Source organism: Cannabis sativa, chromosome 8 (assembly GCF_029168945.1).
Source record: "Cannabis sativa cultivar Pink pepper isolate KNU-18-1 chromosome 8, ASM2916894v1, whole genome shotgun sequence".
NCBI lineage: Eukaryota > Viridiplantae > Streptophyta > Magnoliopsida > Rosales > Cannabaceae > Cannabis > Cannabis sativa.
Window position 1 is genome coordinate 45,250,383 of NC_083608.1, and position 12,925 is coordinate 45,263,307.

General features: G+C 29.5%; 2 protein-coding genes across 3 annotated transcripts; one reads left to right on the forward strand and one right to left on the reverse strand.

Annotated features, from left to right (window-relative positions):
- Positions 1-297: 297 nt before the first annotated feature.
- LOC115699621 (uncharacterized) lies at positions 298-3,356 on the reverse strand. 2 transcript variants are annotated; one of them, XM_030627115.2, is made up of 4 exons: positions 2,682-3,355; positions 2,210-2,591; positions 1,980-2,090; positions 298-1,488 (listed from the first exon to the last, which is right to left on the reverse strand). In XM_030627115.2, exons 1-4 carry the CDS (start codon positions 3,111-3,113, stop codon positions 668-670), a joined length of 1,746 nt encoding a protein of 581 aa, XP_030482975.2. In that variant the 5' UTR covers positions 3,114-3,355; the 3' UTR covers positions 298-667. The 2 variants fall into 2 exon arrangements, with proteins under 2 accessions (XP_030482975.2, XP_030482976.2); XM_030627116.2 differs by lacking the exon at positions 1,980-2,090 and having other exon boundaries at positions 2,682-3,356.
- A 3,691-nt stretch (positions 3,357-7,047) lies between these two features.
- On the forward strand, positions 7,048-8,668 carry LOC115700696 (polyketide synthase 3-like). Its single transcript, XM_030628326.2, has 2 exons — positions 7,048-7,374; positions 7,543-8,668. The coding sequence occupies exons 1-2, from the start codon at positions 7,218-7,220 to the stop codon at positions 8,541-8,543; spliced, it is 1,158 nt and encodes a 385-aa protein (XP_030484186.2). The 5' UTR covers positions 7,048-7,217; the 3' UTR covers positions 8,544-8,668.
- Positions 8,669-12,925: the final 4,257 nt, after the last annotated feature.

Sequence of the window (12,925 nt, forward strand, 5' to 3'; positions counted from 1 at the left end):
AAAAATAATCATATTTTCATCTAATTTCCATTTTTTTTTTATGAATATGAGACCCAATGGTTTTATTCAAAAAAAAAAATAATTATTAAAAAAAAGTTCAACAATTGATGTTTCACTAATTTTCTCGTATGAACCAAATAAATTTCAATTTTCTCATACTTTATTTCCTTTATTGATGGAACTAAAGTTTAGACTATTGAATGTTTGAATTACCCAAAAACAGTTGATTTGTACCTTTTTTTCCCTCCTCAAAAAACAGTAAATTCTTCAAGTCAACTAAACTAGGTGAAACCATAATTTTGAAAACTTAAAAAAGAAATAGATACAACTTACAATACTGATCAAGAAATGTCAATTTACAGAATAACATTACTTAGTTAGGATCCTGGTACAACTTACAATACTTAGTCATATTACCTATCTTATCTTATATTCTATACCTAACATATCATCATATTAGCATATACATTTTGTTTTTTAAACTTAGGATTTCCAAGCTAGTTTGCTCCCACCTCGACTAATCCAACGACCCTCTACCTCATACCAAGCGAAGAATGCCACAGCGGCCTCAAATATTGACGCTAGTGGGGATCGAACCTGTGACCGTGCGCCTAACTAGACATCCCCGAGTAAGACCCTTTACCACTAGGCCAAACCCCCTTGAAGTTTAGTGATTGTGTCTAAGGTGAAGCCTGGCCATTTCCAATGCTTCAATTGCAGCAGCTCGCTCTTCATGCACCGTCTTTGCTGCTCTTGCTTTCTCCATCTTCTTTTTCGCCTCTTCCATATCCTCTTTTATCATTCCCGCTCGACATTTCAGTTCCTCATTTTCTATCTTCCTATGCCTCAACTCTTTCTCCATCCCAACAAGCTTTTCCCTCACTTGCATTACCTCTTCTGCAACACACTCCACTCCCTTATCAGAAGCAGCGATTGCAGCCATCGTCTCCCTTTCAATTTCCGCTATCTCATCAAGCTTAGCCTTCTCATTCTCATACAAATCCTCAATCTTTCCTGGAAGCCACATTACTACTTCACCCTTTTTCCTCCACTCATATTCTATCTTAGCAAACTCTGCTGCACACGAAATGAACTTCCTCACACGCTCAGAAAACGCCCTATGATCAATTGAGAGAAGTTTCAAGACAGAAAATGTCTTGTTCGCTGCTTCTCTCATCGAATTGTGGTTCACTGGATTCGTGGACTCGAGAATACTCAGCAGCTGATTTTGCACAAGCAATCCTGCTTCCCCAAGCGCTTCTGAGATTGGTCCCATGAATTCATCTAGTACTCTTTCTCCTACACCACCACCAACATTCTTAATGCTCGAGAGCTCCATTAAAATGCCGCCGCATTCAGAATCCCGACTCACAATTTGTCTAGATGTATCTGAAACACCATGAGAAGATTCATTTAAGACTCTCGAATTAACTGCACCCACACCAGTGGCCTTGGGGACATAGATTGGATCCAATGATGGAAAAACACCTGTAAAGAAAAGATATAAGAATTGTACATACAAGTTCATTGCAGCAACACAACATACCACTATAATTACCCAAAGTTTTGAGTTTGTAACTAGCATAAACTTAATGATTTATTTAGCAACATAAGAGTACCTAATATTAGTATAACTGTAATTTTCATCATTTTTCATCTACACAAACTCTATTAATGTCTTAAACAGAACACACACGTAGAACCCGGTGGTATAAGTTATTTCCAAATTTTCTTTCAACAAATTCAAAAGTCTTTACAAATTTGAGACACTAACGAAGTCATAACTTGATGAAAATGACAGTTTTTTACTAACTAAAATTTGATACTTATACTATTAAAAAAAATTATTAGATTTATGCTGTTTACCAACTCAAAACTTCAAAACTTTGAGTAGTTATGCTGCAAATATACAACTCAAATATTATCAATTATCAAACAAATGTGACACAATCCATTATAACATAACATAACATACTCACAGCATAAGAAAGGCCTTGCTTGTTGAGGCATAGTAAGGGTTCCAGAAGGTGGGAATGCAAGCCTCCCCAACCAACCCAAAACAAGCCTACCTAGTATTTGTTTAGCAGGATCTTTTTCCACTCCCCCAAAAACAAAAATTATGCATAAATGAGTTGGTAATCAATAACATATAAATAAAATCCAATTAATTATTCAATGAGATAATCTGAAGAACACAAAAAGCCAATACCTGAATCTGCAGAAATCTGGTTCAGAAACTCAGTTTGGCCAAATTGAATTGTATCTGATTTTAAACAAGAAACTTGGAGTGTTTTCTCTACGTTTACATATTCCAACTCTTGCTCTTGCTCTGACTCTTTCTCTTTCTCTTCATTTCCAATCCCCATTTGTACAGGTGTAGATGGTTGATCAGGTTGATCAGGAGGACTATTATTATTATTATTATTATTATTATTATTTTCCACCATCACAACTACATTTGAGTCAAATTTAGTTCTCTTTTGATTCTCAAAGCTAACTTGATTATCCTCATTCAACACAGAGCTCACAATTCCAGGTGTAGTAGAACTATTAGCCATGGCCTGAACTTTAAAACTACAAGCTCCATGTCCCTATTACAAAGACTCAATCTTTAGTCAAAAAAACAAAAACCCAGATCAATGAGAGTGAGAAAAATAAAAAAACTGAAAAAAAGGGGTTACCTTTTCAATAGGGCAAACAAAGTAATTTTGGGCGCCATTTTTGTCAAACAAAAGCTTACATTTTCCGGCACCACAACGACAATCAGGATAATCATGAGGAAGAATCCGGTGGCGTTTAACCCCACCAACAACAACATCATTGGCGTGATTGTTATTATTATTATTTTCAGAAGAAGCCCATTTGAAGAATCTACAAAATTGAGTAGAGCAAGAGTAGTAAGGTCTTCCAGGGTTGGCTTGTGAGCGAGAAACCTTGAGTGGACAGCTTCCATGGCCGTAAGGGCAGCTGAGAGTGGCACCGACAGTGTTGAAATCATCCTCATGAGCTTGAGCTTGAGGAAATCTTCTAGGGTTATCACTCTTAATTGGAGTAGGTGGTTGAGTAGTAGTAAATGAAGGGGAAGCCATGATATTTGGCTCAGAAACTGACATTTTTTTTTTGGTCACTCTTCCGATTCTTAATACAGCACAACTCACTGAGTCACCCACTCGTTCTTCAGCTAGAAGATTTTTTTTTTGTTTTTGTAAAAGCTTTAAAAAATAAAAAGCTTGCTTTTTTTATGACAGTAACTAGTAAGATTGATGGGACGGTCCACACACTTCAAAGTCTGATATGGTGTACTCTTTTTATTTTTCAATAATGACATTTTTTCATAATTTATTTTTGTTTTTACACTGTCACCAGTTTGTGTGTACACTGTAATTTTTTTTTATTTAAGCCGTTAATATATTACAACATGTTTTATATGGGACTCGAATCCAGGACCTCTAACACTCACACACCTATCTATGGCCACTTGAGCTAGCCCCAAGTGATTAAATACAGTGTAATTAGTACAACCGACTTATATCTTCATTAAAAATAATAGAAATATAGTTAAGTGTTACGGCGGAGGTAAATTTTTAATGGTCCACGTAATATTAATTTTAAAAAATAATTATAAATATTTAAAAAATTAAAAAATCATATTTTTTTTTATTACTTTTTTTAATTTAAAAAATTATTTTTTTTTACTTTTTTTTTTCTTTTTCTTCTTCTTTCTTCTTCTTTTTCTGCAGAAATCCTCCCAACCCAATAAACAAACCTTATTCCTTCAAAAAAATCAACAAACCCTAATTCTCATTTGTGTTCAACATTAATTGGGGTTCTTTTTGATTTGATTTTCTTTACCCTAAGTTTTTGTGCAATCTTGATATATTCCCTCTAAACTATTCCCAAACAGGTCACCCTCTGGACCATTCCCTGCAAACTCACCAACCCTTTCTCTATACTCTCAGATAGCTCCAACAAGCTACCCACAAAAATCCCATTTGGTCACTCAGACGAATTCGATACCGAATTCATGGCAAACCCATCAGCTATAATCAAATTTGGAAATTGGGTATCTGTAGAAAAAGTTAAAGACTTTGGTGGATTTGAGACTGGTTCGATTTGAGACTGTTTCATAAAGTATGTGTCTATGTACCGAAAGGGCTCATCTTTCCGAGAAGGCCATGGGGTTGAGAGAAGGGTCTCTGAAGAAGTGTCCCTGAGCTTTTGGAGAGGTAAAGGTGCCGCCAGAGAAGAAGAAGGAAGCGAGTCTTCGAGGGTTTCTGCAAGTTGAAGAACGAATGGGTCTGAGAAGTTGGGTTGAACAGTCAATGATGATTGGATTGAAATTCTGGGTTTGGGTTTGGGCTGGGAGGGTTTCTGCAGAAAAAGAAGAAAGAAGAAGAGAAGAAAGAAGAAGAAGAAGAAGAAAGAAAAGGAAAAAAAAAAAATTGAAAAAAAAAATAAATAAAAATATTTTTGATTTTTTAATTTTTTTAAATATTTATAATTATTTTTTAAAACTAATATTACGTGGACCACTAAAAATTTGCTACGTGTACAAGTATGTACACTTGGACAGTCCACCGTGACACTTAACTGTGATTTTTGGATAGAAGTGTGCAGAGCAAAACGGAACGAGGGTTTAGGTAGTTTAGCCGCCAAAATTTTGGTTTTTGTGATTAAGTGTAACAAACCGTAAAGTTCAAGTGGTTTAGCCGCCAATATCCCAAAATAATAATAAATAAGTAAGTTATAATAATAATAAGAGTTGATGGCAAAACCCGTTTCTATTATAAAGCAGTTGGGCCAAAATGAAAATTTATAAGAAAAAATTACAGAAATAGTTATTTTAGATAAAAAATTGTATTAATTATACATAAAAATAAAATAATTATTTATAAAAAAAAAATATTTATTAATTAAAAAATATTAAATTTTATTGTATTTTTTTATTAATTAAAATGAATATTTCTATATATGTCACTATGTTATTTATTTTTATTCGCATTTATGTACACCCTTCTCATAAAATTTATGTATAATGCATATATATGTTATTGTTAATAACATAAAAATAACTCAGTTATAAAACAAAATAATATAATTCTTGTTTTCTTTCCGGACAGTCTAGTAAATATCATAATAAAATATAGTTTCCGATTATTTTCCATTTTAAACCGATACATTTCTCCCATTGATTATTCTGATTTCAATTACAGTTTAGTAAATGTGCCATTATAGTAATTGTGCTACAATCAAAGTAAAAAATACCTAACATAGTATTTAGTATACGTGCCTCGCACGTAGCTTTTTCCTAGTATATATATATTTATTGGATAAATCTATTGTGGGGCTCTTATTTTTTCCGCATGCTATGGCGAAAGAAATTGAGCCAATAAGAAGTTAAAGAAATGTAAGTGTAAATAATTTTTGTTAAGACATATATTTGACAGATTTTTCATATTTGTAGCTAGTGGGTACGGTGCTGCTGGCAGAGGGGCTGAGGACTCGCCACGTGTCGATTGAAAAATTTTTGAGTTAATTTTTTTGCCTTTGTTTAAATTGCATATACAAAGGGAAATTTACAAAAATACTGTAATTTAGGTTAACTTTTACAAAAATACTGTCACACAGAAATCTTTTCAAAAATACTATGTTTTTATAAAACACCAGTAAAACACAAAGCAGAATAACTCAAAACAGCAGTAGAACAACTAAAAAACACCAGTAGAACACCAGTAAAAACTTAACACAGTATACTGCAGTATGAAACTTATAAAAAAACACAGTAAAAAAGTAAAAAATACCGCTGGCAGTATTTTTGTAAAAAAATGACAAAAATTAATATACCATGTAAATTTCCCTATACAAATATTTTTGTTTGTTTTGAGTTTTGTATTTGCTCTTTTTTTTTTTCCTTTTTCTAAATATGCCATACAATGCTATTTTCCCTACAAAATTTACTAAAGATTAGAATGTATGCATACGAAAATTTTTATTAACTTTACAAAAATATTAGCTAGAATTTATTTTTTATTTTGTATTTTTACATTAAAATAATGTATTTTCTTTATCATTTAAAAACCAAATATGTTTTAAAAATACATACATAATTTTGAAAATGAAAAAAAAAATATTAATGTGTCATAAAAAAATATATATTATGTTCTTAAGAATGTGATAGCAGGTACAATTTATGGTATTTGGCTAAATTGAAATTTCTATATAAAAGAAAAAAATGTATGAAAACGAGTTGTATAGGTAGTAGAATTAAAGAGAGCCTCAAAAGTAGACTTAATCTTGTACAAAAAAAATTGTCTAGCAGAGATAAAATTCTCTTTTGAAGGGGAATCCTTTTGTGGATGTAATTGACTCGGTTTGATTAATAGAAATTATCTTTCTTAATAAAAAAATATAAAATATTTCAAATCAAAATATTATTACATAGTTTTATAAAAATATTAAAACAAATTAATTTAAAAAATAATTATAGTAGAATTATGTATGTAAGCAAATTAATGACGAAAGTACTTAAGTAATCAATTTTGTTATAGTTAACTATTAACATAAGAAAATTGATAACAAAATTTGTAAGTAAAATTATTTCTTGAAAATAAACACCTAGATAAAAACAATTCAAATTAACTTTAAAAAAATAATTATAATTAAAATTAAAAATTAATAAAATTTTTAATTATTACTATTATTTTATTTTTTAAATAAATATATTATTAAATATTATTATAATATGTATAAAGTTTTAATTGTATACAAGAAGTCTTATAATAAGAGTATACACCTTACATCATAATAATCACTCGATCTGAAATCAATGATCAAGAAAAGTTCCCTACCGGTAGGAAACTTTTGCTAGATCCTACCATAGTCTTCCCTTATATTTATTATGTAGAATCTATTATTATATCTAATAATTAACAAATATTAACAAATCATTTTGAAAAATTATATTAAAAAAAAAAAAAAACTTGAAAAGTCAAAGATTAACCATCAATTTGCCAAATCAAATTAGTGAGAAAGTAGGTATTATATACCTAACACTCATTTTACATATGTCTAGACATTTATATGTATAGCGTTGTTGTGTGTAATAAGTTCACTTGTAGTATCTTGTACATACATAAATATATATATATAGGTGTGTTTGTGAACAATTATATTATCACACATACACAACTCATTATTATCATAATAATAATAATAATATGAATCATCTTCGTGCTGAGGGTCCGGCCTCCGTTCTCGCCATCGGCACCGCCAATCCGGAGAACATTTTAATACAAGATGAGTTTCCCGACTACTACTTTCGGGTCACCAAAAGTGAACACATGACTCAACTCAAAGAAAAGTTTCGAAAAATATGTATGTATTATATATGAATATATATATTTCCAACTAATAATACTTTTCCATGTATACGCATTATCTATTATTTATATAATAAAGGAATTTTTACATCATATATTAAGCATCAAGAAATTTATGTTTAATATCTTGTATCATTAGTACTTACTTTATATGTATATGTAGGTGACAAAAGTATGATAAGGAAACGTAACTGTTTCTTAAATGAAGAACACCTAAAGCAAAACCCAAGATTGGCGGAGCACGAGATGCAAACTCTGGATGCACGTCAAGACATGTTGGTAGTTGAGGTTCCAAAACTTGGGAAGGATGCTTGTGCAAAGGCCATCAAAGAATGGGGTCAACCCAAGTCTAAAATCACTCATTTAATCTTCACTAGCGCATCAACCACTGACATGCCCGGTGCAGACTACCATTGCGCTAAGCTTCTCGGACTGAGTCCCTCAGTGAAGCGTGTGATGATGTATCAACTAGGCTGTTATGGTGGTGGAACCGTTCTACGCATTGCCAAGGACATAGCAGAGAATAACAAAGGCGCACGAGTTCTCGCCGTGTGTTGTGACATAATGGCTTGCTTGTTTCGTGGGCCTTCAGATTCTGACCTCGAATTACTAGTGGGACAAGCTATCTTTGGTGATGGGGCTGCTGCGGTAATTGTTGGAGCTGAACCCGATGAGTCAGTTGGCGAAAGGCCGATATTTGAGTTGGTGTCAACTGGGCAAACAATCTTACCAAACTCGGAAGGAACTATTGGGGGACATATAAGGGAAGCAGGACTGATATTTGATTTACATAAAGATGTGCCTATGTTGATCTCTAATAATATTGAGAAATGTTTGATTGAGGCATTTACTCCTATTGGGATTAGTGATTGGAACTCCATATTTTGGATTACACACCCAGGTGGGAAAGCTATTTTGGACAAAGTGGAGGAGAAGTTGCATCTAAAGAGTGATAAGTTTGTGGATTCACGTCATGTGCTGAGTGAGCATGGGAATATGTCTAGCTCAACTGTCTTGTTTGTTATGGATGAGTTGAGGAAGAGGTCGTTGGAGGAAGGGAAGTCTACCACTGGAGATGGATTTGAGTGGGGTGTTCTTTTTGGGTTTGGACCAGGTTTGACTGTCGAAAGAGTGGTCGTGCGTAGTGTTCCCATCAAATATTAATAAAAGATAATAATAAATGATAAAAACAACAATAAAGAATAATAATGCCCAATTTAAATTTAACTTCAAATTTAAATATATGTTGCTTATTGTCTAATCAATCAAAGTTAGCTTTATGTTTTTAATTTTCACTGGATTCAATTTTCTTGAATTATGAACCGTTGTAATAAAGTTGTTGGTTAATTAAGTTTTTAATTAAATAATTTACGAGTTGCCAAATTAACAGAATAATTCAATAATTTATCATGATTAAATCAGTATTTTGTTTTATAGTAGATTACTTATTTTATTGTACTCATAAAAACAATACTTATTTTACTTTTAAAATTAAAATTCATAATTATTTCAAACAAATTTAAAGGTGAAAATGTATATTTACTATGTCCCATTTACATAATAAAAAAATTTATCACCTTACAAAAAAAAAAAATATATATATATATATATATATAAATAAGAGAAATACTAAAAGATATTAGTAGCTAGCTTCACTTAAAAATATCATATCATTATTAATGTAATTAAGTATTGAATTTTATTTTATTTAATTTAATAATTATTTTAAAATATCATTAATTATTTTATCATTAATATCATTAATGTAATTATTTATTTTATTGTATTTAAAATAAAAACCAGTCCACCCATAAAAATGATGTGTTACAAGAAAGAAGAAAATAAATATAGTGTGCTCATGCTAACTTCTTTCAAAATTGGCTAAGATATATACTGTTGCTGTGTACGTATAATATGTCATTCAAGGAAAACTTACAAAAATATTAAAATTTGGGTTAACTTTTATAAAAATACTGTCACATGAAAATCTTTTCAAAAATATTGTGATTTTATAAAATAACAGTTGAACACAAAACAGAACAACTAAAAATAATAGTAGAACAACTAAAAAACAAACAAGTGTAGAACAACTAAGATATATGCTAACTTTTACTATGTGGTGTAATTATTCCTTATTCTTCGAAATTTACTTTCTGGGCCTAACTAATACTTAAAATATGTAGGCCCAGTACGACCCAATTAGATTTAGAGGGTATTTGGAATGAGTTAATGTTAGCAATGGAATGGTAATGTTAAACATTACCTTGTTTGTTGGAAGGTTTAATATTAAAATGTCATTCCGTTAGTAATATAAATACCCTTAAAGAGGGTAATGTTGATACATTGAAAAATGGTGAGATTAATTATTCTCTTCCATTATATTAATTTGAACAATATTTTTAAATTAATAAATAAATTTAAATACCATTAATATTATGATTTATTATAAATAAAATATTACGATATAAATATTTAGTCTGTAAGATCGATTTTCATAATTAGGAAAGGTAATCGGAATGCTTTAATTTGACAAAATTGCCATTATTAAAACATGTAATTATTTTCTGTTTATAGATTTTTTAAGGGGTATATTTGTCTTTTTCATTTTTTATTAATAAAATTAAAATTAAAATAAATTAAGTAAGGAAAAGGAAATGCATTCCCTATAAAAATGGGGGGAGAACCTTTCCTTTTGTTTTCTCCCTAATTTATGAGGGTCCCACTAGTTTCTCCCTTTCCAAAATTTAGTAAACAATTGTATGGGAATTAATCCTACAATAACAATAACAGATCAAAGTAATTCCAATATATTAATGAACCAATTACATATATAGTGGTAGGAAATAATAGAATTATGAAAATTGTGAGTGATGGATTAATTTTTACATGCTTAGATAAATTGAATGTTCTTAATCGGTATAAAATGGACTAATATGAAAATTCAAATTATTAAAAAATTATGCAGAGTTAAAATGCACCGCAAATTTATTTATTTGGTAATATTTTATTACAATATTATTAACAATTACTCATTTTTGTATTTTTTTTTTCATCTAACATGTTAAAGAACTTGTAATTTGGTTAGGAAATTAATTTCATTAATAAATAATAGATGATTGCTTATCATTAATTAGTCATTTAGCATTTCTAAAAGTAATTTTAGAATCAGACAGCTTGGTATGCATACAAGCTATTCAAAGTGAAATCTCTATGTCATCTTCTTTTGATCTTTTAGTGCATGATGTTCATGCGTTGCTTTTACCTTTACTAGACAATGTTGAATTGCGTTTTGTTAAACGATTTGTAAACAAGCTGGCTCACTGCTTAGCTAGAAATTCTTGTTTCTCTCCAGGTCTATGCTTCAGTTGGAGGATTATCCCTCTTCTCAAGCACGTTCTATTGTTTTTAACGATTTGATTAGTTAATAAAGATACCGATCGATTTGAGTAAAGAAAAAAACATCACGAGATTATAAAGGATAATCAAAAGCTTCAAATATCAAAATAGTTTAAATATTTTAGAAGGTCCTAAGCTTATTGGTGCCTTTTATAGTATTTCTCCATCATTATTTGGTCATTTTATTATCTGACCAACATCAAAGTAAATTAACTAACAAATAAGCACATAATAATAATCTATCATTTAGTGTTAAGTTCATTAATTAAATTAATCACATGATACCACTTGATCTTGATTGGGTTTTTAGTTGAGCATTAAATATTTAGGCAAAAAAATTGTGTTGGGTATAGTTGCCAACTTGCCTTAATTTGTGTCTAGTTAGATTTGTGTATATTATATATATAGTAAATCTACTATACGACGTAGTGTTTTTACTATAGGGAAATAAATTAGGCCAATCAAAATTTAAAGAAAGTAGATTCTATAAAACTTTTGCATCTGTAGAAAATTATTATGCTATATTATATAATAATATTATTGTATTATTATTTTTTAGTTTCTGTAAATATTATGAATATATTAACTATTGAATTCTTAGACTTCGAACCAAATTGTCAAGATGTTCAATACTGATATACACTGATATGCTGTATATATTTAATTTTAATTTTTTTTATTATGAAAAAATATAAGATAATAATACCTTAGGCAGCAAAAAAAAAAAAAAAAAGACAATGCAATTAGTGTTTTTTTTTTTTTATAAAATTACTTTTTTAAGATTCTTTAAGTTCGTTAGTTTAATTGTGTTATAATTATTATTTTTTTTTTATATTTGCTTTGTTTAGTATTTATCACATAAAATAAAGTTTTTGCAAACTCAAAATTAATTTTTGGAGAACCGGCCTCACAAATAAACAATGAGAGAATTTCTACAGTAGGGGCGGAGGGATATGGGGTCGTGTCGGGGCACAAGACCCCACTCAATTTTTTAAAATTTATTTTTTGTATGTACTTTTTTTTTTTTATATATATATATTTGTATATTTATCCCCCATAAATTTAATTTTTGTTTTAGTTTTGCCATCTCATATTATAATTTTGTCCATATTAATTTGTATTTTTTTATTTTTATCTTTACATACTTTTATATTTATTTTCATAAATTTACTCTAGTCTTTATAAAATTTATATTTTTCTTTATAATAAAAATAATATTTTTTTTTATAAGTGTAATTTTTATCAAATAATAAAAATTTGCCTCCTTAATGTTTGTGGCTAGCTCAGTCACTGACAGTAAGATTTGTAGTTTTTCCCTCATGCTATAGGGAAGCAAATTCAACCAATTATAATTAAAAGAAAAGAAGTGTACATAGTAGGAGTGTTCATAAAATAGCCAATTAAATTTGCACGATCCAATCTAATCCAATCTGCAAAGTGCGGATATCTACACTTGTGCAGATTGGATTGGATTAAAAAATTCAAAATCCGCACTCGTGCATATTGGATGTTGAAAATTCAATTCAAATAATTTATTATAAGTGTACTTGCTATTATACATTCAAAAAATAAACTGTTACAATTATGTTCTCCGTATTGTGAATTATTCATAATTTTTTAAATATTTATAATTATTTTTTAAAATTAATATTACATGGGCCACTACAAATTTGCCACGTGTACAAGTGTGTACATGTGGGCAGTCCACTGTAGCACTTAATTGTGATTTTTGGACAGAGGGGTACAAAGTAAAACAGAATGGGAGTGTAGGTAGTTTGGCCCCCAAAAAATCGATTTTTGTATGTATTAAAAAATTTAAAGCTCATGTAGTTTAGCCGCCAATATCTCTAAGAGTTATTGACGGCAAAACCCATTTCTATTATAAAGCAGGTGGGCCAAAATGAAAATTTATAAGAAAAAAATTACATAACATTTATTTTAAGTAAAAATTTTATACAAGTTTTTTTTATTTATTTATATTTTTACGGTATTTTATAAAGACACAAAAAAATAATAAAAAAAATCACATGTAAATAATAGAAAAACAACAACAAAATAATATCAAAACAGCATAAAAAATAATATACAAATAAGAAAAAATTAACAACAAAATAATAAGAATACAACATAAAATAATATCAAAAAATTTA